The sequence below is a fragment of the Leucopleurus acutus genome (genome assembly GCF_964270905.1).
Source record: "Leucopleurus acutus genome assembly, chromosome: 17".
Taxonomy (NCBI): domain Eukaryota; kingdom Metazoa; phylum Chordata; class Mammalia; order Artiodactyla; family Delphinidae; genus Leucopleurus; species Leucopleurus acutus.
In genome coordinates, this window is record NC_139159.1 from 49,516,478 (window position 1) to 49,543,881 (window position 27,404).

The following is a 27,404-nucleotide window of genomic DNA, read 5'->3' on the forward strand; positions in this document are numbered from 1 at the left end:
ATCCCCACTCTGTATCGGCCAACCACTTAAACAAAAAACAAACACACACACAAAAAACGTGGTGCTTTTAGGTAGCGTGTGGATAATGATGTTAGAGAGCTAAGCCTGGGAATGAATATAAAGGACATTAGCCCATCTATCTGCCAATCCCTAATTATCATCCCCAGGCTGCTGGTATTTTCCCCTGGTTCGGGGTGGTTTTGGGGTTTTTTTTTTTAACCTGAAAATCACTTCCTAGTCATAGATACAATATTCTCAACATTTCAGCATCAGGCACTAACAAGTTTATTGGTTTAATCCTCTCTTCATAACTAACTTCAACCTCCTGAAAAAGGAAGATGGTAGAGCGGCACTCCTGTAATCACCACCATCTCAGATTGTCCTAGCAAACATTAGGTCAGAACAGCAATGTTTGCAAAACTCAGCCACCATCATCATAGCTACAACATAGCTACGTACAGTGTAGCTCTCCTGGTTCCCTCAAAAAAAAAATTGGCATCTGTAGTGTTTACAGAGCAAAACAGTTAACAAACCTAACAAAATGGAACCAGTCTACGAGATTACTATCAATAAATATTATCAATTCACAGTAGGACTCTAAAGTTGCTTTGTCCCCGACTAAATTCTCTATACCTTTCTTCTCTTAGCACTGAGCACTCCATCAAGTTCGATGTGGGTAGTTAGTGAAAAGGTCTTCCAGAGGTTTGGGTGGGACTGTTCCCTCCACTTTCCTTTCCATCTAAAGCTGAAAAAAGTAAAGTGAGTAAAACTAAAACAAACAGAAGGAACAAGATGCATCGACATAAGATATGTATCAATTAACAAACACTGACTGTGTATTACGTGCAGGTATGCAAATCAGCGGGATGGAAGAATGGCTGGAGTAGAGTTGGTATACTGTGCTCACTCTGGAAAACCTCTTCCACTCTATATATACAGCCATGAAAGATGACCGTAAAAGAGAAATCCAAAAGACAAAGCTGAGATCAAATAAAAGATAAACATCTCCACAGAAGGGAAATGATGCTCAAAGTGCTCCCTAGTGGAAGACTGGGTTCATCCTGTAAGTTGGAGTTAGGCTCATGGTTTTGTTAGAACACTGTGGCTGAAAAGCTTAATAGTAACCACTAAAAGAACAGAAATACAATCTATGGCTTCCAATCAAAAGAGGAGGAAAAAAGGAAGGAAATGCAGAAAACTAGGAATCTTAACAGAAGGGAAAAAAAGCAGCAAAATAAAAGATTCAGAAAATATGAAATTCAGACAGTAGAAATAAATCTACTTATTCAAATGGTTCATCGCACATATTAAAAGTCAAATATTAACAGAGTGAAGGAAAAGGAAGTATTAATAGGGATAAGAGAGACACCACATAACATTAAAAGGAATAATCCACCAAGAACATTTAACATGCAAGAACTTGAATGTTCCTAATACCATAACCTCAAAAATATATCTAGTAAAAACTGACCCTCTGAGAAAATGTCAACTCCAATGAGAAATTTAATACACTTCTATCAGAAACTGATAGTTCAAGCAGACAAAGTATCAGTAAAGATAGAAACTTTGAAAAGGAACATTAACAAGCTTAGTCTAACAAATAAATATATAGAAACCTGTCCCCCAACTGGGGTGTCACAGGTTTTAAGGCATAAAGCACATTCTGACTCCTAGACTTAACAGATAAATAAAATTTCCTTCAAATTATAAGAATAAAAAAAAATTATAAGAATAAACATAAGGTTGCCAACTTTTCATCTTGCCTCGATTTAGAAAAAGCAACAAACTAGAACTACCAATATTTCATTAAAAGATAAATTTCAAATTTATAAAGTAGAAAAGACAAATCTAAATAAAAAAATTTTCTCCCTAACCCACAGACTGTGAAAACTTTCTTAGAAACTGGCACCAACACAGTACTTAGTTTGATATTTCTTAACTTTTATTTGATCTCAGAAAAACAATCATACAGTTTTTTCATTTAATATCAAGTCCTTGATATAACAGTCTCTTTGTTTTCCATGAGAAAACAAAAAACTACAAGAGGTTGATTTACCTGTAATTATTCAATTAAGAGGTGACAGAGAGAGAGAGGGAGACAAAACCTCTCCAGGCCTCTATTCTTATCATATCACACTTGCCATGGGTCCAATTCAATCAACAAATACTTCCTGAATGCCCAGAGTTAAGTATTACAGGAAATAAGCTGCACTATAAAATACACTGGGGAGGGAGGGGAGACGAATGGTGGCACCACCTGAGGGGGTTTCTACATACTTGGGAATGCTGCCCCTAATCATGAGCCACAGCTACAGAAAACTGTGCCATCTACCCCTTAGGAAGCCTGAGGAAGAAAGAAGAGCTGATGCAATGCACACATCTTAAGTAGTGTACAATCTACTTGTAAAAACAAAGGATAGGGCTTCCCTGGTGGAGCAGTGGTTGAGAGTCCGCCTGCCGATGCAGGGGACACGGGTTCGTGCCCCGGTCCGGGAAGATCCCACATGCTGCGGAGCGGCTGGGCCCGTGAGCCATGGCCGCTGAGCCTGCGCGTCCAGAGCCTGTGCTCCGCAACGGGAGAGGCCGCAATGGTGAGAGGCCCGCGTACCGCCAAAAAAAAAAAAAAAAAAAAAGGGATATACACAGGAAAACAAATAAAAAAATAAAACACTAAACTAGCTGCCAAGATGAGTGCTATAACCAAAAATTACTAAGAGAAGGCAGAATTCATTTTGCACTGGAAGAGTCAGTGAGGGCCAGGGCTTCAGGGGAGTCAGGATTTTGAAATGGGCCTTGAAGGGTGTTGAGACTCATCATCTCAAAAAAGGTGGCATCATCCCGGTGAAAACATTTATAAATATTTATCTAGTAAACAAAAAAAAATGGCTCTTACACAACTAAAAAAGCTACAGTTCTCCAGAACACCTCGAGAAGCCAAGAAGATTCTAAGATTTTAAATTATTTTTCTTACATATCATCTACACAGTCGATAGTGCTAGAGCAGTCTGCTAGGCAAAATACAACTGCAAAAATAAACTATATACCGCCTTCCTGTGATCAACTATATTCAATATCCTGTAATAAACCATAATGGAATAGGATTTGAAAAAGAACATAACGTATGTAACTGAATCACTTTGCTGTACACCAAAAACTAACACAACATTGTAAATCATACTTCAGTAAAAAATTAAATTAAGTTAAATTAAATTTTAAAAATAAAAAAAGAGAAGAGACAGGACAAGAGAATACAACAGCAAGGCTGTCATCTACAAGCCAAGAAGCAGGCTTTCACCAGAAACCGACCATTATGGCACCCTAATCTCAGACTTCCAGCCTCCAGAATTGTGAAAAGTAAAATACCAGTTTATGGTATTTTGTTACAGCAACCCAAGCAGACTAAGACAACAGGTATGGAGAACCAGTGTATCCAGAATAAACAGAAATAATTTTCTTGTGTAGGACTTCTAGTTAAACATGAGTCATCTTCACCACCTCCTACAACCCCCCTAAAACGACAAGTGAATTTTAAAGTTACAAGGACAAAGGAAAAGAGAGAAGGCTAGGGCACTCAAGCAAGAGATGCCAACAAAATTTTTGGAAGCTGGAAACATATAGAGCAAGTGGCAAATGACTTAGCAGACAAGAGAAAACTGAAACCTAAAGTCTACAGGGCGGGCAAAGAGGAACAGACCAACTGTTCCAACAAAATTTCCTGGAATGATAGGAGCTTCCAGAATAAAGGTACCTACCAAGTGTTTGGGGCCCAAAATACAATGAATGAGAAAATGACCTACTACATAAAGGCACATCAAGATCAAATTTCTCAGCACCATGGACTGAGGAAAGACTCTCAAAGCGCTTTTTCTTTGGGGGGGTGGGGGGGAGGTGGAGGGGGGAAGGTAGGTCAAGTTAAAAGGATCAGGAGTCAAAATGGCACTGAACTCCTTAAAAGAAATACTGGAAGCTATGTGACGATGTAATGCCTTCAAAATTTTGAAGAAAAATTATTCCCAACCAGAAATTTTATACCTAGCAAATAACAATAAAGACAAAAACTAAATTTGCTTTCAACTAAATAAAAAAAAAAACACACTAAAGACAGAAAAGGGATAAGCTTTTAAAAGAACTTTTAAAACTATCAAAACTAGATCCGAAATTCCTTAAAACGTCACCAAAACTGTTAACTACGTTAGAAACAAAAACAAAAAAACTTCCACTCTCCTGCCTTTTGGGATACAGAAAGTATGTAGACTCACTTGTCCAACAGACCTCACAGCAGTGACTGTCATTTCATCTACAAAACTGATAGAAAAGTAAACATACCACTTGTGTTTAAAACGTATACGTGCAACTTTAAACATCTTTAAATATTCCAAAGATTACTGAATGTCCACAAAGACAGAGCTTGGGATGAGGGAGAAGAGCAAGTACCAGAGCAAAGACCAAAAGCAAACAAAGAAAAGGAAACAAAAAACCCCTAGGGAGAAAAATTTCTTTTAAAAAACTAAGGTAAGCTCTATCGGGCTTGTGAAGGAATTACTTGCACACTCTCCCTGAAACCAGCAAGTCTAAAGGGCCTTGACCCTCCTTCTTCAAGCTCTCTTAGTAGTGTCTCAAGTTACTGGCTTGGCCATAGTCTATAACGTAGACAAGCCAGAAAAACTCTAACCACAGCAATCAGAACTTAAAAGCCTGACCTTTAAACTAAATCAAGATTTTTGATCTGAAATACCAAGAAAGGATTGAGTCCCTCAACACATCCAATAAATAATTTAGACCATAAATTCACTTCTGTGACGGCAAAGTTTACTTACACATTGAACCAACAGGGTACTGTAGCATACAATATGCTTAGTACAAAGCCTGGCACAAAACATTAGTGGCTCCTGCTATTACTGGCGTTACCATTTCTGACTGAATGAAAGAAAAGGAGGTGCTGAGTGCTAAGTAGGAACTGGTGAAAAAGGAATTTGGGGAACCAGAGCTATTATGGGTGGGCAGTACCACTTTGGATGAAGACAGCAAAGAGTGACTCCAAATATCTACCGTTATACCCCATTAAAAACCACTGAGAGACATCTGAAACAGACCTCATAACTAACACATAAGACCAACTAGACGTAACTGAAGTTCATGGATAAAACTGTACTTCTTAGCTCATGTGTACTGCAAAAATAATGTGAATTCATAGCATCTATTAAAATCCTGGTTATCTAAACCTTTCCAAATTACATTTAGAATTACCTCTATCCTTCCCAGTTATATATCAAATATCTACAGAAAGTGTAATAAAGATACTATGGCCCAGTGGACACTTTCTCTTTTGACTTCCTCCAGAACTTCTCATCAATTCTACTCAATTTAGCAATTAATCATTTACTGCCTCGTCTCTATACTGCTATCCTACTTTTCAACATTTCTATTTTACTTTCCTAACTACACAGTAAGCTCCTTAAGGATGTAACCATGACTTTTTGCACATCCGGGTATTAGTACATTACAGGTACTGCACAGATTGACTAAAGATACTAGAATATCATACAAAGAAGAGACTAACTGTTCACAACCTTTCTCAGCCAAACGACACACAAAGGATGGAAACAATTTAGTGTCACTATCGTAATGATTCTAATGGGTCCCCAGTCCACGATCTCACACCCTAGCATGTCCAGATGGAGACTGCAACAAAGGCTTATCAATAGGAACCAGCATACTGGCTTCAGAAATGAACAGTCCTAGTTTCAACACTCAACTGAGCATGGAGACTGTCACTTTACGGTCCTCATTCCTCCACCAAACCCCAGGCAAGAGGAAGAAAAGACACATGATGATGGGCCTGTCCTCTGCAAACAGATCAAATTTTAAAGCAATAAAAAAAAAATTTATTCATGTAGGCACAACAGTTAATGTACTGCTTTTAAAGGCTGGAGCACAGTCCTTTACTGCAACATTTTGTTTTTATCTACAAATGTTTAAAACTTCAGTTCACATAACAGTAACCCATGAGCCTCAGCAGCAGACCCTGTTAACGGGCCTTAATAACTAAGGACCCCGTGCTTAGAGACCTACCACTCCACAGCTGTGCAGCCTGGGAGCCACGCTCAATTGCCTTCACCTCAAATTGCCTCTGCAACAGTGCTGCCAGGCTACTAAATGAGATGATGTTTGGAAAAACGTCGTGCTTCAGATATAGTAAGGAGTAACAATGCTAAAAATGTTTAAAATGAGCAAACCGCATAATTTTCCAGATCAGCCTCTAAACATTATATAATCCTAATCCAGAAAGTTACACTCCTCAATTCCCATAGAGCGGTCTCCACAAAACAAGGACTTCAGCTTTTATCAGTGCTCTGTACAGTCACATAAAGAAAACTTCAGTGTTGACTATAAAACTCACCGTCCGTTGGGCTTTCTTAGTAGCCCTAAATATAAAAAAGATTCACTAAAAATGTATCTCAGAGCATGATTAAGAAAAAGTTTCTCTCTGATATAACATGATAAGCAGTTACTTTTTCAGCCATTGCTTTTTGTCTTGGCTTGCAGAAAGTCCAAAATATGATTCAACTTAAACTGACACTTCACTGTCACTTCCTACCATCTTTACCATCTAGAAATTCTTCTTACCATCTAGAAATCCCTCTTACCATCTAGAAATCCACTCTCTTCCTTGCTTTGAGTATTAGTCCTAGGAAGGCCCTCAGAAACTGTCCAATCCCAATCTTCATTTTATGATGACAACAAAGCATCTTTTGACTAGAAACAGACAAAACAACAAAAGGTATTGCATGTACAAAATAAATACAGGGTCTTTTTCACATTCACACAAAAGATGCTGCAATTTCATCACATATTCCATTTAATAAAAACTGCAAAACACTAAGAAAAATGACACATGACTAATATCACTTTAAAACTGACCACAAACAATACACCACCTTAGGCAAAGCTATGAAATAATAAGGCCTATTTCTAACAAACTTTACATGCAAATACATATCATCTTCATATTAACCATACTGGTAAGCTACACATTTATGTCAACAATAATGACCTGCCCAAAAGATTTTTAGAACTCTCCTTTGGAACTGCCTGTAAGGTTTCTTTTATATATTTTTTTTTTGGCGGTACGCAGGCCTCTCACTGTTGTGGCCTCTCCCATTGCGGAGCACAGGCTCCGGACGCACAGGCTCAGCGGCCATGCCTCACGGGCCTAGCCACTCGGCAGCATGTGGGATCCCCCCGGACCGGGGCACGAACCCGTGTCCCCTGCATCGGCAGGCGGACTCTCAACCACTGCGCCACCAGGGAAGCCCTGTAAGGTTTCTTTTAAACGCCAGTATCTAGCCAGTAGCTAGTACAATGCCTCGCACATAGTAGGTATGCAAATGATTATTAAAATAAATAGATTCTGCAGCAAAACCTAGTCATTTCAAGACAGATGTGTCTCTGGAAATAGAAAACATTCAGTCCTAAAGCTGACTAATCAAATGGATGATGAAGCCAAGTACCTCCTGTCCAAAGAAAATTCTGTTTCGCAGGGAATACACCCTGTGTCTGAGCAGAGACATAGTGAAGAACTAATCACTGGCTCACATTTCAATCTTTTAAGTCTCAGAACATAGCAAATGTTTCACACTTCCTAAATAATGCACCCAAACAACCACCTGACTGTATGAGTAATACTAGTGATGTCAAAGAAACACATTTACATTGGCTCCCCTTATGATTCTGACCTGGATGCGTCTGGAGGGGGCTCTGTGATATTAAGCTGTTAAACTGCCCAGTACAATACTTCTGTCTGGAAATATTATGTCCATTAATAGTTACTACTGCCACAAAATGCATTATGTCCAGTGCCATAAATATCAAGTCTTCACTGTTTCTATTTTCAAATACACAGTATCAATCTTTTCTAAAACTTTCATGGTACCCAGATCTCCTTCTGAACTATTATACCTTACTGTTAGTTTATCACCTTTTTTAATGGTCGTGACAGTTAAAAAAAGAAATCCATAAATTCTTTTTTTTTTTTTAATATTTATTTATTTGGCTGTGCCGGGTCTTAGTTGCAGCACGAGGGATCTTTCTTTTTTTTTTTTTTTTTTTTTCAGTTGAGGCATTCGGGATCTAGTTTCCTGATGACCAGGGATGGAAACTGGGCCCCCTGCATTCGGAGCACAGAGTCTTAACCACTGGACCACCAGGGAAGTTCCTCCATAAATTCTTTGGCACTCCTCCCATCAAGAGGTGGAGTATAATTATCCTCCCTTGAATATGGGCCTTATGATTTGCTTCTTGAGAAAAGATCGAGGCTGAAGAAACACTGCATGACTTCTAAGACTATGTCAGGAAAAGGCATTCCAGCCTGGCTCTCTGCCTCTTGGGACACATACCTTTAAACTTTGAGCTACCTGGTAAGTAGTCTAGCTACCTCGAAGACTCCATTCTGCAGAGACCACACAGAGGTAGAGATGCCTGAGAAACCTCAGCTGTTCCAGATCCCAACTGTTTGAATCTCCTAGATGACTCCAGCTACCATCTCACGGCAACTGCGTAAATCTAGATAAGAACCACCTAGCTGAGTACTGTCAATCGACAGAAGTAATAATAAATGATTACTGTTTTACACCATTAAGTTTGGAATGATTGATTACACAGCAATTAAAAACCAGAATGATGATCAAAGGAAATCTCAGCATTTTCTTTGGTCCTAGTTCCACTGATGTATGAATAAAGCCTCATTTATGGTTCATCTCTGATATCTTCCTTACCCATTTCCTTTAACTGGGCCAAGTTTAAAAACCAAAACTCTATATTACCTACACCTTAATATGTTTATTTCCTTAAATGTTTATTTCACATATCTTATTTACAAATCTACTTAACCTTAGACTCAGCTGAATAGTAAATCTTTGCTCAAATAAAAGCCAAACTTTATGTAGCATCAATAGAAAACCTATCTTCCATATAGTCTAGTAACTAATACAACACTGACAGGCCAACTCTCCTGTCAATCACCCAGGTAACATATACTGATAGAATGTTCTCATTTCCTCATCCCTGCAGTTGAGAGACCACATAAGGAAACAAAAGCTGACAAGGCCAAAACCTTCATCAGCCACTGATCTTTTATTAAAAGTCTCCAAAAATCCTTGCAAGTTTAACAAGTGCACAACCCGAGCTATCACTTTCACATCCTTTGAAGTCAAGCTGGTGCTAATCACAGGATGTTATCTGACAACAAAATGTAATCCAATGCAAAACATGTGCAAAGTGAAACTTCAAATCTCACAAAAATCCAAGATTCCCTGAGGTCTAGGAAAAGCAACACTGAGAAATTCATTAAAACCCACAATGCTGACAAACGAAAATTAAAAGTTCATAAAAATTGAAAACAATGACACAACTGTGCTTTGAAATAGAATGACTTTAGTATTTCAATAATTAAGTGTGGCCCTTGGAAAAACTACAAATATTTTTGTAAAAATGACTCCATGACTAAATTCAAATGAAGCCAAATACAATGTGTAGGCCTTGACTGAATTCTGGTTTGAAAAAACCCAGCTATTGTGTAGACATTTTAAAGACAAGTGGAGAAAAGTAATGGTATTAAGGAACTCTTGTTAATTTTCTGAAGTGATAATGGTGGTTGTACAGAAGAAGGTCCATATTCTTAGGCAATGCAATCCCACGTATTTAAAGATTAAAAAAGCATCATGGAGCTTCCCTGGTGGCGCAGTGATTGAGAGTCCGCCTGCCGATGCAGGGGACACGGGTTCGTGCCCCGGTCCGGGAGGATCCCACGTGCCGCGGAGCGGCTGGGCCCGTGGGCCATGGCCACTGGGCCTGCGCGTCCGAAGCCTGTGCTCCGCAACGGGAGAGGCCACAGCACTGAGAGGCCCGCATACCGCCAAAAAAAAAAAAAAAAGCATCATGATGACTGCAACTTCTAAACAGCTCAACAAAGTCATTTATATATACATGCATATTTTGCAAATTTGGCAAAAACAATTACCAAAATAACAATTACTGAATGGAGAAGGTGGATAACCAAATAACTCACTGTTCATTCTTTCAATTTTTCTGCAATGTCTGAAGATGTTTACAATAGAATGTGGGATGGGAAAAGAATATCAACCTCACCAAAATTACATACACACATACAGAGTCAAGGATCACCATTTAAGGAAGGTCTCCTACATGAAATATGGCGGGGGGGGGGGGAGGTCAGGTGAAATATTGTGGTATCTTTCAATGTTACTGGAATAGTACATTCCAAAAAAAAAAAAATCCATACACTTAATTCATTCCTTATTCCAGAGATTGGAATATAGTTCTAAGAACTAATGTTTATTAAAATATAGTACTTTATTTTGCTTACTTTTGAAGTTCAGATTAATTTAATAAACATATGTACTAACATATGTCAAGTACTAGGAATGCAAAGACCACAATGAGCCTGTCTTCAAAGAGGTCACCTCTCAGCTCCCCCCGAATGGCACTCACAGGCTCAAACTGAAGGAAGGACCTGCAGGAGTGGCCCTGCAGGATAATGAGAATATTTAAGAAACCATTTAGGGATAATACAAAGAACAGTTAATTCAGTGGGCTTTCCCATAATTTCTAACTGATTACATTTTTAATAGGAATACATTTCGACAGATGTAACATTTGGAAATTAAACACCACACATTTCAAAAGAAGTGTTTCATAACTATGAACACACAAAAAGCATGTCACTAGAATGTAAGCTCCTCAAAGGCAGGAATTTTTGCCTCTTTAGTTCACTGATACAGCCCAAGTATCTTGCCCAAAACAAACCCTCAATAAATATCTGTTGACTAATAATGAATGAATGAATGAATGAAACGAAGTGGAATTTCTTTTAATGTCCATTTATATTCAAGTTATGGTGAAAATTCTGGTCAATTTACTAGGAGGAAAAAAAGTATTTAAATTTTATCACAATGTTGTTGACAAGCTATCGTCTCCCTGCGTGAACTCTGAATATAAAACGGAAATGATAAATTTTTGTCCAAAACCCAAAAGGCTTTCATCACACAACATTCCTTTGAGGCATGGCTGTGAACAAATATTCTGTAAGTTCAAGTAGGAAATTATGCCCATATATCTACTTGATCCTAATGGCTTTGTTCAATATCAAAGTTCAAAATAACTTTTTAAAATAATTATTTGTAGAATCGTCCCTCAATTAGTTTTACACAAAGAATTACACTCCCTGTAAGAAGTCTCTAGAGGGAAAAAAGGAGGGAAGAAAAAAACTTTAGTGAAATTAAATCAGTATTCTTTATTCAATGCTTTTCACGTTCCTGCTTTAGGTGAATAGCTAACTAAATTCAAACACTTTCCTAGGGATTTACTCTTTTTCTATTATTAAAATAATATAGGGACTTCCCTGGTGGCGCAGTCGTTGGTCCGCCTGCCGGTGCGGAGGACACAGGTTCGAGCCCTGGTGCGGGAGGATCCCACGTGCCTCGGAGCAACTAGGCCCGTGTGCCACAACTGCTGAGCCTGCGCTCTGGAGCCTGCGACCCACAACTACTGAAGCCCGCGCGTCTAGAGCCCATGCTCCGCAACGGGAGAGGCCACCACCGCAGGGGGAGGTCTGCACACCGTGGTGGGGAGTGGCCCCTGCTCGCTGCAGCTGGAGGGCGCCCCGCGCACAGCGATGAGGACCAAACGCAGCCAAAAATAAATAAATAAATAAAAATAAAATAAAATGTGAACTAACCTGAACTTGAAAAAATAATAATAATAATATACACTCACATAAAAGTATATAAATACTAAAACATATTAAGAGACATCAAAAGCAATCACTCAACCCAGAAACAAGCACACTGTCATCACTTCTTATGAAACTTTTATCTTTAACCTGGTTAAGACCATGAACTGTTTTTTACACAGATAAATGGAGTCTTTTTATCTCAGTGATATTATTGGTCTGTTTACAGGATTTGCACTGTTTTCCCAACAGCAATAAGGCATTTGAACTGAACCATCCATCCAAGCTTGTTTGTCTTCATTAACACTAACAAACACCAACAACTTGGCTGAATAGAGGTTTAAAGATGCTATTTGTAGCCATGAGATCAAGCAACTGGCCTAAACTAGGATGGAATGCATACCCTTTATTGCACTGGTTCAGTTACTCTAAGTCTAATCCATTAAATTGACTAGTCACAGCCAATATATGACATAACACAACAGATTTATTTTATCATGATAATACCAAGCTCACTACTGAAGATAGTTAAGAGGGTATTCTTTTTTACAAGAGAACTATTCAACTGATTTGAGACCCTATGTAGTTACTCTGAGCATTCTCTCACCTTAGGGTCTTCTCGCATGCTGTTCCTTCTGCCTAGAAAGCTCTTCTAGTCCTCCAGGCCCTGCCCTACATCACACATCTTCCCCACCAGCTCCTCAGCCTGGTCCTCCTTTTAAACATTTCAGAATCCTGGTCCTCCTTTTAAACATTACTTCTTCCAATAAGCTGTTCCTTCTTTGCAAGACTGGGGTATGTGCCTCTGGTGAAGAATCCTTTACTTCCTCTTTCCCTATGCTCATTATCACACTGCTCTGTAATGGTCTGTCTTTCCCACAGACTAAGCTCTACCATCATACACCGAAGACTAGAACCAACATGCAGCAGAAGCCCCACAAAATGTGCTTAACTAAAGGATGAGATACTATTTAATGGCATACACACTGTGTGTACATATTACTATTTTTTTTTCAAATGTGCGTTTCTTTAATTTTAAAAAATATACACAGGAGAAGCAATGTGTTTTACATAGGAATATACACATTAACAAGGCACTTCTTATAGTTTTCCAAAACTCTATTACATCAGTCTGAGATTTATAAATTAAATATATCAGAACCTTTTAAGTTAAAATGATATCCTTGAAACTACTGGACATACTAGACTTTTCTCAAGATCAAATGAACAGAGAATGGGAATATGGTTTGTGTCAAATAAGGTTTATTGTTAGCTTTATTGCCTATAGTCTATAAGATGAAACTTTACTGTGCCTTTGCAAACAGGATACATTTCTTAAAAAAAATTGATCAAAATTTTCCATACAAATAGCTCTATATGATAGATTGTTTTTTTATTTGGCCATGACTTGCGGCATGCAAGATCTGTTCCCCAACCAGGGATAGAACCCATGCCCCCTTCAGTGGAAGTGCAGAGTCTTAACCACTGGATAGCCAGGGAAGCCCCCATATTCATATTTAATTCCATGTGTGTGTATACACACACACACACACACTCTAACAGGTGTGTGTAGAGAGAGATATATATATATATACACACACACACTAACAGGTGTGTGTGTAGATATATATATACTAACAGGTGTGTGTGTATCAGAAAAACAAAGTTACTTCCCATGCCCATTCCAAGAAGAAAAGGAAAAACAATAAAGCTGAATTAATGCAGAGTCTAGTCTTTGCCACTTCACTAATCATCTGGGCACTCCAGCCCTTAATTTCCTAAGCTGTAAAACATGAAAATCCTAAAATCCTCCTTGATGTAAAATTTTGAACATCTCAAAAATGACTTTCTACTCAGGAAAGTCAAGTAGACTTCCGGTCTAGTCAAGTCGAAAGGTAACGTCAATTATTACAGTCTACCATATAGCACGATAATGGGTATCCTGAGCACTCAACAGTAGGAGGACTGCCGAAACAGCCTCCCAAAAGAGAAGAGTCCCAACCCACTACCAACCAAAGATGAGCAAACACTCCCAAGCCCAGGAGGTGAGGTGATAAGCTGTCAATGTGCTTTTGCTTTATCACACATTATTTCAAATAAGCTTTTGCTACCCGGAACCTTCCCCCATTAAATTTATATGGAAAGCATAATGAAAAGATAACATAATTATACTAAATTCATTTGTGCCAAATCAAATACATGAGCCCTACCAGTTAAAAAATTAACAAAAACAAAACACGGAAGAGTTGGGCTGGTTTTGAAGAGCTCCCCTCCAGTTAAACAAACAAGGTATTCAGAGTTTAGAATGTCCACTGCTTCTAGATACCCATTAGAATGAGTACAAAAGAATAGAAGAGCAGGTCTGAGGCAGGAATAAAAATCAAACCTTAGAATGGCAAAGCTGACTAACATATATTAAATACAACTCATAAAACAGTATCTATAGGCCTACAGTCACACAGATTCAGAGCTGAGATGAACTTTCAGACGTCACATATACCCCCTCATCTTACAAATGAGTAAACTAAAACTAGGACTCACTGCAAGGAAATGACTTGCCCAAGGTTACATGACTGATTAGTAGAAGGACCAAGTCTCCTGACTCCAAATCTAGTATTTTTCCAGTTCTCAGAACTCCTTCTCCATCAGGGCCTGCCTATGGTACACAAATTCTTTCAGGTACGCAGTAACACTCTTAAACTCTGTAAGAACTGTAATACTGGATAATGAATGTCAATATCACAAAACAAACCTGAAGACAGGTTAAAATGTATTATAAAATTTAAAGGATTAAGCAGATACATCTAAATTCAGAAAACACATTTTTGAGTATTTCATCTCACCTTGGGGTCTTAAATCCAATATGAAATTCTATATCCATTAAAACAGACCTATCACATGAATGTCTAGAACCATAAATAATCTTAAAATATTTATCGGCAGTGCACTACATGAAATTTTCATTTTAAACAACGACAATAACAATGAAAGAGTCAGAGAACACTTGGTCTCATTTTTAAGTGTCTCTGTGCTCCAACAGTACTCTCCTGGTAGCATTCAAGGCAGCCATAGGGTCAATCCCAGCCTGTGCAGGCATGAATAGAAAGGAGCACAGACTACCCACATAAGCTCTTCAAGTATCCCCTCCTCCTTGCCAATTCCCAATATCGTCTCTTCCAAAACTAAGTCAAAGCATTAGGACGAAGCAACTTGTTTTCACACCCCAACAGGCCATTATCCTCTTGTGTTTTTACCCCTAGACAGATCTTTTGCAAACAAAAAGCAAAGGAACAGAAAAAACCCCGCCACTGTCTATATGTAAACTGTTCTTAAACAATGCAAGAGTTCTGGACTATTATTAAAAGTCTGATTATCAATATCAGATACAGACATCTATGATGAACCTCTAGTTGCTACCAGCATCTTCAATGCCTATAAATGAAAATTCATTAGACTCAAGAGAATGGAAGTAAGAGGATGCACCAGTCCCCACACCCTGAAACCTTGTCTTCAAAGCCCTTTGCAAGCACCAGGATGAATCATCAGGTCCTTCTTCCCTGTGACTTACAGTCTCTATTAGCACTTAATTCTTTATTTTCACGGGTCTCCCCATTAAACTGAAAGCTGCGTGAGGGCAGAAACCATCATCTTTGCATCCCAATGTATATAACTTAGTTAGCAAACTACTCATTGAGTAAAAGTAAAACTTATTTCCCACTTTACCTGTTTATTTCTTCCATTGATTCTTTTACTTAAACAAAATTTAAGTAAAAGAAACCATGGGCAACCGTAGACTCACAGTCCTTTCTCCCTCTGAGCCATTCTACGATACAAAAACCCTCTTCCCTACCACAATTCTAAGAGCACAGAAATTGGAGCAGAAAAATCCTAAACGATCTGGTCCAATTCTTTCATTTTACAAGTGAGAGTCATATCATTTATTTATATCATTTATTCATGGTCACATGGCCAATTAGTATCAGACACACACAGAAAAAAAAATCCCCAACCAAATTTCCTCCAATTTATATCCCATTACCATCATATCAAAGACAGACAGACTGCCTACTATATATCCCATCAATTCAAAATCATCTAAGAGTACCAAGTTTTCTTTAAATTTGTGTCTTCTAATCTATGTTATCTTACCAGAAAAAAAAAACAATTTTCAAAAGCGCATATAGAGAAAATCTACCTTCCCATCTCTAGTATTTTGACAAGGATGTGAAAAATAACTTGGCACAACCAAGATATTACCACTGGGGAAAGCTGGGTTATGAGTACACGGGACCTCTCTGCATCATTTTTGCAACTACTTGTGAGTCTGAAATTATTTCAAAGTAAAAAGTTTAAAAAATAAATAAACATGGCCCACCTACCGGATACCACTCCCTGGGCCCACTAAGTCTGTCACCTCACTCTTCTCCAAACTTTCCCAATGAGCTAGAAAAAGTTCCAACTACTTCTCAACCCAAGTTCCAGGAAGGGTTGGTGCAGCCACCCCAGGCCTAGCACAATGTCTGAGAAGCACACAAACATTTACTGAACAAAGTAAACTAACCTAACACTGTGCTCAAACTCTGTGCAGGCAACACATGGCAAATATTTACACAGGTCAAACTCGACTACCTCTTTCACCAGCCTTTCATAGTTTGCTACTGGTCTGTGGATCGGCATCACTCCCCCAGCTAAGACTGTAAGCCTATGAGCACTGACATCTGTTTTTAAAAAGCTATCCTCTCAGTGTCTTATAGTTCTGGGACAGACCTAATATTTATGTAAATTAATTCGAATTTTTAAAATTTCATTTGTAAAAACAGAAAAGCAAACAAAAATAAATTACTCTAGCCTCAAAGGGCAGGAAAATACCCCATTCTCAAACAGACAGCCTCAGAACCTATAGCCTGAGGGGAAAAAGATGGCTGGGGGCAGTGAGGAACTGGCAAGCTTGGCCCTATTTGCTGTCATCACTTAATTTTAAAACAAAGAAATGTGGGTGAGAGCCTTTTATACAGGGGTCCTCACGCTTTTTTGTTCCTGATGACGGTGGTCTGTTTAGACACTGTGAGAAGCACTATTTTAAATCCAAGAACCTCTTAATCCGAAAAGGCTACCACAATAAATGTTTTTACTACAATTTGGTTAGGTTATGTTACTCTTTTAAAACTTCAACACTATTGCCAGAAAAACTTTCCATTTCAAAAAAAAAGGTTTTAAACATATCATGCTCAAAAACAAAAACCCCTCAAGAATGTCCTAGAATTCACCAAAGAAAAGACTGAATCTTCATGCCAACTGAAGAAGCTTTTTACATTTCCAAAGAGACTTCTGAGCAGTCAAGCGCCCTGGAGAAGGAAAGCAAAAGACCAACTGGCCTAAAGTCCCCGCCACTCAACAGAGTTTTTTGAAACCAGAAACATTCTGGATGGTATGGGGTGGCTGCTAACCACATAGTGCCGCCTGTCTCTGGATGCAAGGGTTGTACTTATTTTTTGGTATCTTTCGGCTCTCAGAAGTGGCAGAAAGATGAGCAACTGCCAACAAAATCAGCCCCCACGTCATCTCTGACCTGCAGACCATGGGTTGCCAATCTCCCCAAGAGAAGACACCCGTTCCTGGTTCTGCATCCCCCCAGCAGTGACAGAAACCTAACAGAGAATCAGTCGGAACATGTGGCACCAATTTGTATCCATCCCTGCTGGCAACTGCAGGAAGCAAAGAAAAAGCAGTTCCTATACTTCCCCAAACAACAACCAGAGAAAGCAAAGGTACACTGTCCACAGCATCCAAGGACTCCTTCCTTCTCATTATTCTTTATCTATAATGATCAGAACACCTGATAAGCGGAAAAATGCAATCACTTACGGAAAACACCGACTTGTCAGAGATGAAGTTTAAATATCACTAGAAACAGAAGCATACTAAGAGAATTTTAAATTAGATTTGCACACAAGAAAAATCACCTGTCTGGTGCTTCCTTTAAAGTTTCCATATGCAGATGATGACACACAGCACCAACTGGACTAGTTCAAATTCCCTTTGGACAGGAAACAAAGTCACTCCCACAACCTAAGAAAAGAGATGATGAACTGCACAAGCCCACATACCCCTCTCCTCAAAGCTTTTCATATAAAACCCTGCTTTCATCATTTAGACATCAAAATAACCCTATATTGTCTCTGCTTCTTTGACTTTCTTCATCAAGTTAACTTCCACATCTCAAATTTGGCTTTTTCTTAAAGCGTACAAAACCCATCCTCCTTGACTTTTCAGGTCACAGAGCAGGCTGTCCCAGGAAAAAACACTCAGATGAACCTCCACCAGGCCTCTAACAGGGTCTTGGAGCCGCTCATGCAAAGCCCATCTCTGGAGTTTCAAATAGTCTGTGAGGAAAACCTGGTATCTGAGTTCACAAAAAGAGCTAGAACACCTTATGGTCTGAATTTTGGAACAGCAGATTCATGCTGGAGCAGAGCCAATTTCTTGAAATGGTAGGTTCTCAACCCTGTTTTTTCTGTACTACAAAAAATGGGGCCTGAACTGATGAGAATGGAAATAAAATTCTATTGATTCATTCAAGAGAATTCACAGTGCTTCCTAGACTGGACACTGTCGTAATCTTTATAACTAGCAATCTAGACTACCACTATTACTACTGAAATTTCAAAACATAATCTCTTTATATATATACCAGTACTTTAATTAACATGAAAATTTGCTATCGAGAAAAATGTACTTTTTAAAATTTTGAGTAGCTTTTTCCTATGAAAAATAACGTAACATTTTAGAGTCAAGAAAAATTTCAAAATACATAAAATTATATCCAGCATGATCACAACTATATTAAAAAAAAAAAATCCATGTATAGGAAAAAAGCGACCAGAAAGTCACCAAAACATTACCAGTGATGGCAACCTTGCTAGACTTTATAACTTGATCTTTGTTTTCCAGATCTTCTATAAGAATGTTTTTTATAGTAAGGAATTTTTAAAAAATAAAAACTAAGAAACAGCCAGAAACTTGAAAACAACCCAAATTCCCATCAGCTAGAAAACAGATTACAAAACTGTATTATATCCAAACAATGAAATACTACTACCACAAACACAAAAGAAGAAAAACTGCTACACGTGCTAAGGAAGACACCAAACACATGATTCCATTTGCCTGAAATTCTAAAAAAGGCAAAATTACAGTGAGAGAAAGAAGAATAACTGTTTTCAGGGGCATGATGGGGGGAAGGGACTTTTGGGCACAAAGGAGCACAAGGGAATTTTTGAGGGTCATGAAAATGTTCTATATCTTGATTGTGGTAGTAGTTACACAACTGTATACATCTGTCAAAACTCATCAAACTGTACACTTAAAAATGGGTGAATTTTACTGTATGTAAATTATACTTCAATAAAGCTAAGTTACAAAATACATAAGGAGAGAGAAAGTTGAAAACATTTTATTAAAGTGAATGATACAACCGGAAACTGAACAAATAACATTACTTTTGCTGTTTGGGTAAAACTGTATTTTTATTTACATGTGAAATAACATTAATTTTTAACTCTTCATTCAATATCCTGACAAAAATGAGCATGTCACAAACCACAGTTATCTAAGAATTTACCATATTTCTCACTTTGAAGGGGTTTATTAGCGCTACTGTGATCTATCAAGAAAATAATGTAAAATATGACCCCACTAGAGAATAATTTCTAATAGCCAAGTTCAATTTACCAGTAGTCTTACCTCTATATTAACTTAGAAGAATGCTGCAAATTTTTCACGACTTATTCTTATTCCTCAATGTGCCCCACAGAAAATCACTTAATTTCAAGAATCTTGTCTTTCCATCATTACATAACCATTATTACAAGCGACTTGTTGATAAAATGCTATCACACTGGAGATTAAGAAATGACAGCATCGGGCCTCCCTGGTGGCACAGTGGTTGAGAGTCCGCCTGCCAGTGCAGAGGACACGGGTTCGTGCCCCGGTCCGGAAGGATCCCACATGCCGGGGAGCGGCTGGGCCCATGAGCCATGGCCGCTGAGCCTGTGCGTTCGGAGCCTGTGCCCCGCAACGGGAGAGGCCACAACAGTGATGAGGCCCGCTTATCGCATTTAAAAAAAAAAAAAAAGAAATGACAGCATCAGTCAACCTGTAAGGAACATTAAGATTTCCAGTGTGATGCTGCCTGTCCTTCTAAGGCTACTTTCCAAACAAATTTTCTCTTACTCTTAAGAATGTTAAATTTTGTTAACACGTTAAAACTCAGTTTTATTATGTAAAATTTCAAAACTGTCAGTCATCAAAAATAAGCATTTATGTGACAACAGGAAAATCTAAACAGATTGAACTCTGAGATTAAGGTAATTTTTTTTAAGTTTTCATCTTTGAGATACATAACGAAGGTATATCAATTAAATGATCTGAGGAAAAGGAATCAATAGGGAAGAAGCTTGAAACCAGACTGGTCACGAGTAGATAACTGTTGAAACTGGGTAATAACTCTTGTACATAGAGTTAATACACTATACCAACCTCTCTACTTTTGTAAATGCTTTAAATTTTCCATAATAAAAAGCTTTAAAATAATTTTCACAGTAAAACTTAAAAATCAATTATAAAAACAAATCAACATTTCATAATTATAGTGACCCAGGAGGGCAGACTGTTGTCATTTGCTCAGAATGCCAAGGTGTCAAAATGAGAGAAACACAGACTATAATTGGAGTTTGTTTTCTTAACTAGAAGTACAGTCGTCCCTCTGTCTCCGAGGGGCATGGGTTCCAGGAGCCCCCGCGGATACCAAAATCCTCGGTTGCTTAAGTCCCTTTATAAAATAACCAGTACAATGAATAGTCTGCACTCAGTATCTGCGGATATGAAACCCGTGGATACCAAGGGCCGAGTATATGTATGATAAAAAACGGGGCAAAAAGACATGAGTACATCCTCCTGCAACATAAAATCACTCCCCTCAATACACCCTGCAAGATCTACTTAAGCGTAATTTGACACAGTCTTCAGTGATTAAACTTTCCTTTAGAGACTATTTCCTAAATAACCTAATTGTTAAGGGAAAAATCCTGACCTTTCTATAAAGTTCATCCCATTATTCCTAGTTATATTCCTATGTACTATGTAATTTCCTTCCCAAGTGTCTGTTTACTCCTAAACCTACAATTTAGTCACTGATTTCTTGATTTATAAAACTGATCTTCCCTTGTTTGTTTTTTCAATTTTTGGTTTGGCTATTTCATACCCTGTCTTTAATCTTACTTTCCTTAAACAACTTAATCATCTTAGTGAAGCTTGCCTGTACCTTCCCAATAAAGTCACTCTAGCATTGTTGTTTCTAGGTAACAATCTCAACAATCAAATAGTCAGATTTCCCACTGGTTTGGTGACGTGATGCTCTATTCCACCCTAATACTTGTGTTTTTTGGTGCAGCACAATTAAACTTTAGGCAGTTTTCAACTATTATAACCTCTACCCACCACAACTTTTGTTCATTCGGCTCCACGTAATCCCTGGCCTATTTTCTGGCTCCTACTGAGTGGAGGAGGATACGCTTGAGTCTTTAAAACCCAACAGTTCCTAATAAAAATAAGGAGCAATCAGACTTCACTAGTGGCGCAGTGGTTAAGCATCCGCCTGCCAATGCAGGGGACCTGGGTTCGAGCTCTGGTCCAGGAAGATCCCACATGCCATGGAGCAACTAAGCCCATGTGCCACAACTACTGAGCCTGCACTCTAGAGTCCGCGAGCCTCAAATACTGAGCCCACGTGCCACAACTACTGAAGCTCAAGCGCTTAGAGCCCACAACGAGAAGCCACCGCAATGAGAAGCCCTCGCACGGCAACGAAGAGTAGCCCGCGCTCACTGCAATTAGAGAAAGCCCAAGCGCAGCAACAAAGACCCAACGCAGCCATAAATAAATTACTTAAGAAAAAAAAAAGGAGCACTCACTAAATGCCATGCCTTGTGCAAAAAAGCACTTTCTGTGTCAACGCTGCCCAACAGAATTTGCAGTGATCATGGCACTGTTCTGTATCTGCACTGTCCAATCGGTGCCACTACCTACATATGGGTACAGAGCACTTGAAATGTGGCCACTGCTACCATGGAACTGACTTGTTAATTTTATTTCATTTTAATTAATTTCCATTTAAGTAAGTCATGTTTTGAGACTAACTTACATTACTTGAATTTTTCCTCATGAATTTCCATTTAGTTTTACATCTATGTACATTCAAGATAATCTACGACAGACTTTCGCAACCTCAGCACAAATGACATTTTGGACAGGTCCATACTTTATTGTGGGGCCGTCCTGTGCATTGCAGGGTGTTTAGCAACATCTCTGGTCTCATCTCTCTACCCTCTAGAGACCAGTAACAATGCCCCAACGGGGACAATCAAAAAATGTCTCCAGGGGCTTCCCTGGTGGCACAGTGGTTGAGAGTACCTGCCAATGCAGGGGACGCGGGTTTGTGCCCCGGTCCGGAAAGATCCCACATGCCGCGGAGCTGCTGGGCCCGTGAGCCATGGCCGCTGAGCCTGTGCATCCGGAGCCTGTGCTCCGCAACGGGAGAGGCTGCAACAGTGAGAGGCCCACGTCCCAGAAAAAAAAAGAAAATGTCTCCCAACACAGCCAAATATCCCCTGGTGGGCAAAAACTGCCCCTAGTTGAGAATCGCTGATCTAAGAATAACGGTCTGGATTCTGCATTCAATGCTAAGGATATTCCAGGGCAATTTCTTTGAGTTCCTGCTTTTCTATTTGGAAACCAGACAACACATAAAAGCAGTAAAAATTAACCATCTCTTTATAATATTTCCCACAGAACCTACATTATAACATTGTGTTTTCCCACCCACTATCTCAACTATTCTTCACCAACTTTGAGGTGTGTACTATACCTGATTTAGAAAGTAAGGTGTGAGGGACTTCCCTGGTGGTCCAATGCGTAAGACTCCACACTCCCAATGCAGGGGGCCTGGGGTCGATCCCTGGTCAGGGAACTAGATCCCACACGCGTGCCGTGACTAAGAGTTCGCATGCCACAACTAAAGATCCCGTGTGCCGCAACTAAGACACGGTGCAGTCAAAATAAATATTAAAAAAAAAAGAAAAGAAACTGAGGTATGAGGGGGTGGGGAGGAGGAGAGATAGGGAGTGAGGTTGTAAGTCGTTAAATGACTCGATTACCACAACACAGTTAATAAGTAGCAGGGCTGAGACAAACCCAGATTTAGGAATTCCAAATTTCAAACCCCTGTCTACACTATCTTACTATGCAGCCTTACAGCATCTAAAGGGGGAGCTCCTTGGAGAAAAACCCTTTTGATATGACAATCTCAACCAAGACTGTTTATGATCACACAGCACATTATAATGCCTAAAAGCAAAGCTCACAAGAAAATTCCACATACAGACCAAAAACGAGAACTGGTTTGCAAGGTAGCCACCTGCATCCCAAGGAGTAATTCAAGACAGGGACTAGTCACAGGGACACCATCACCTTAAAAGGCCTCTCTTAACCTAGTACTAGGAAAGGGTTAAGAGGGTCCACCCCGAGACAAAAGGCGTAAATCAATTTGGAGCCCAGGAGGGACAAGTTGAGGGGAAAGGGAAATCAAAACTCTAAGACAGGTAGGTGGCTGCTCAAAGGCTGGGATGCCTCAGAAAGCAGAGATTTTCCAGAGTACAGGCCATGTGGAACACTGAAAAGAGCCCTGGACTTTAAACATCAGAAGACCCATCATGTGGACCTCATCTGTCAATACCCTGGATAAACTCAGGGCCTGATTTTCCAGCTCATCAGTGAAAAAACAGGTCTACATGACTTCTTTGGCACTTTCCAGGGTTTGGTGAGCTGGCACTTCCAGCTCTCCCCTTAATCTCAATGCCTAGAACCTTGTTCTTGTTATGGTGTTTGCTATTTCTCAAGACAATGTTTTAAGCAAGAACATAGCACTAACTCTAGAAATTCACTAGAAAGAAAATCAAAATGTCACACAAGTATCTGAGCACTGAATGGTTTCAATTGCACACAATGAGTATTTGCTGAGGGCCAGCGCTCTGCACCAGGGACCTTGTAATCACTCTGGAAAGCTACAACCAACATCCTAGGCTCTCTGAATTCCTCTCCTCTGCCCTAGCCATCCCCACCTATATTCATCTACTGCATTATTTGGTCTCCCAGAGCCAATAATTAAAGATTTTAACCCAATATACAAAGACTAACACAGAAATAGCAAGTATGAAAACACAAAGAAAAAAAATCAGATACAAACGGGTTTTTTTTTAAATGCTGAGTACACTTTAAATGTTTGAGCCATCACACTATTACACTAAATAAAATATATAACTTTTAACAGGATGTGGTTATTTTAAAAAGACAACTTATTTGTAGAAGAAAATATTGGTGTTTTGAGACCCCTAAGTTTTCTTTGACTGAGCAATTTATTTGTAGTACCATGCTGCCTGTCCAGTCTTACTGCTTTCCGGGTAAAGACTAAAGTCTACCTATTTATAGATCTTTCATCCCGAACTACCATTTATCATTTCACTTGTGACTATCATACATAGAAAATCAACCCATTGTAACACACTCTTTTCTATTACCAAAACTTACTTTAAACCTTGGTAGATTTTTACCTGAAGACAAAAATATTCTGGGCTTATTCTAGTAAGTTGTAAGGTTCCAGAAAACCAACCTCATTTGGAAACGTTTCCCTCAAGCAATGCAGCAATAGGTTGATCCTATTACTTTGCAACTAGGTATGCAAACATGAACTTTCTTCTGAAGGGGAGACACAGAACAGCTCCACCACAAGTCAACTACTTTTCAAAACTAAAAAAGCATGACTACCTCAAATGATACCTTCGTAAGTCTCAACAGACATTTTTACTGCTACTAGATAAAACTAGAGGTTCCTAAGATTTTACCTACAGCCCTCTCCTACTGTTCAAATATCTGCCACCTTGATGTACATTTTATGATCTCATCAGATCCACCTCTTTCATTTCTCATGAAATGAAAACTGAAGATGATCCAACTATTCTTAATATTGTATACCGACATTACAGAAATCAAAAACAAAGCTGATTACTTGTTTACACCAGGAATGGAAAAAGAAAAGGTAGCTTTAAAAAAGATACGTGTCAATTTCCAGACTAGCTGAAACAAAAGGAATGCTCAAAAATTATTCAAAGTGCCCAACAAAACTGCAAAATAGGTTTTGGCATGCACAGTAAATTGAGTAAGCTGGCCAGGATTCTTGGTATATGAAGTTAGGACTAATATAAAAAACATACCCTACTTCTCTCCCGGTGCAATTTTCTAAGTTACAAGACAAGTTGCACTACAAGCACTACCAACTCGGTTCTATGAATGACAGACAGTACGGCTATCCACACTACTAGCGTGGTTCTAAAATTTACAAAAAACCTTATGTGAAAGTCTTAACAAAAGATCTGTAATGAAACAAAATCGGAATAAGGATCGCATTACGAAATGTTAAAATAAATGACTTAAAACTTATTTCAGTATTTAAAGGAACTACGTGACAATTCCAAATGATTAGTATTTTCAGAAAGTATTCCAAAAGTTTTACAAACATGTTAAATGCTATATGGTTACAGCAAAGATTAGACAAATCCAAACCTAACGCCAGAAACCAAGCCTCCAGCTTCCCGGATTGAAAGGCTGTCCGCCCCACCTGAGGCGGTTAGATACTCCGAGACAGAGGCCAGTATCTTAGCAGCAAGTTAGGCCTCTTCCTCCCGACGGGAAGCGCACGACAAAAAGGGCATCATGCAATTTATGTCACCTGGTCACTTAGCAAAAATTATATCTAACTTCTAAACTTGGGCCCAGATGGCCTTCCCTATTTATAATGAATAGAGAGTAGCGAAAGTGTTGGGATAGAAAGAGACTTAAAATGTCCCCCTTTCTGACCCTGTTAACATTTAGGCCATCATTAGAGCTGAGTTCTAGATTCTAAGACTTGCTTTAATGGAGGCTTCCCTCAACCTCCTCGGTGTCTCTTTTGCAACAGTGAAGGAACTTTTCCTGCTTTATCTCAGTTCCCTGAGAACATGCGGCCCTGCAATTCAATATCCTAACCTGGCAGGGGACGGTGGAGGAGGGAAGGAGAGGAATCCAGGGCCAAAACAGCCTTCTTATGAAAGGCAAAAAAAAAAAAAAAAAAAAAATCATAATTCCTCCTCCGCCCATAGCAAAACCCATCCCAGAAATTTTACAGCGTGTTAAGAAAAGCAGCACTGCGAACTGCAAACGTAAGAGTTTTCCTTTGACTTCACGCTCGGCTTTCAGCTGTCAAATTACAACTCAGGAAAACACTATCATTAGAATAAAAAAGGAAACAAAAAAGCTCGCACCACAGGGGCCGGGGCAGGAGCTGCGTGCACCATTCCGGGAGTAGCAGAGCCAAGGAAAGCTAATCCACTTCCCCACCCGCGCCCAAATTCATCCCCTCCCCGGAATGGCAAACCTCACTGCAGGGGCTCAAATTTAATAATAATAACAATAATCATGGCGCTTCCTCCCTCCCCCGCAGCCGCGATCCGCCGGGAATCAGCTTCTCCCCACCCTCCCCGCTCCCCCGGGATCTCCAGGCCCCGCAGGTCCGACCACCACACCGGACACAGCTCCCAGGGCCCCGGGCGAGCCCAGCCTAACCCGGGGCCCCTCGCCCGGCTTCTCCTCTTCCCTCTCTTTTTACCTCCACCATCCCCCATCCGCATTGTCTGTCTCAATTCAACTTTGACTAATATGGATTCCTCGAGCCTGGGCCGGGCGGTAATTACAGCTCCCCCCCACCGGGAGCCGGATTCCCCCCCCCCATCTCCACCGAGTTCAACGCGGCTCCTTCGTGGAGGCGGAGGGGGGGGACGAGAGAGTGGAGGGTGCAGTGCGCTTTCCCGTCCACATCTCACTCGCCCCCGCGGCCCCGGGCCCCCGGGACCAGAAGTTTGCCCCGGAAGGGGCCTAGCCGGGTGCAGCGAGGACCCTCCCCCCACACCGCCGGACGGCGCGTAAACACCGGCGCCCGCCCCGGCGCGGCCCCGTGGGGGAGGGGAGGGCGGGGAGGCGCCCCTCCCCCAGCCCGCCGGCCCGCCCGCCCGCCGGCCCTATTACCTGTCATTGAGCTGGTCCTCCGTGCCCGGCAGCGGGTGAACCACGAAATGGATGGACGTCATGGTGCTTCCTTCTCGTCCTCCTCCTGAGCACGGCCCCCCCGCGCTCTGCTCCCCCCCCCAACCCCTTCCCCTCCCCAAAACCCACAGCCGCCGCCGCCGCCCTCCAGTCCCCAAATGGAGAGAAGCAAATGCGCAGGGGCCGCCGCCGCCGCCTCCCCGCCGGGCGTGTGTCCGCGGCGCGGCGGTCCGGCGGGGCGGGCAGGAGGGCGGATCAACACGCCGCCCGCTCCCCCGGCGACAGCGCACAGGAGTGCGAGGCCGGCGGCCGGGAGCCGGGGCGCGCCGCCGCCAGCGGCAGCCGGGCGTCTGGAGAGGGACCGAGTGGGGAGGGACGAGCGGAACGGGCTGCGGGCTGCGGGGCCGGTGTAGTCCCGGTGGCGGACGGGGTCCGGACTAGGGAGGTGGGGAGGGAGATGAGCCCG

General features: G+C 40.4%; 1 protein-coding gene across 5 annotated transcripts in view; it reads right to left on the reverse strand.

Annotated features, from left to right (window-relative positions):
- Window positions 1–27,020, reverse strand: part of UBR5 (ubiquitin protein ligase E3 component n-recognin 5) — a 143,142-nt gene extending 116,122 nt beyond the window's left edge. For all 5 annotated transcript variants that reach the window (XM_082858801.1, XM_082858800.1, XM_082858798.1 and 2 more), the window contains exon 1: window positions 26,921–27,020. In XM_082858801.1, coding sequence (XP_082714927.1) covers window positions 26,921–26,982 — 62 coding nt within the window. In that variant the 5' untranslated portion in view covers window positions 26,983–27,020. The remainder of the gene's footprint in view (window positions 1–26,920) is intronic.
- Window positions 27,021–27,404: the final 384 nt, after the last annotated feature.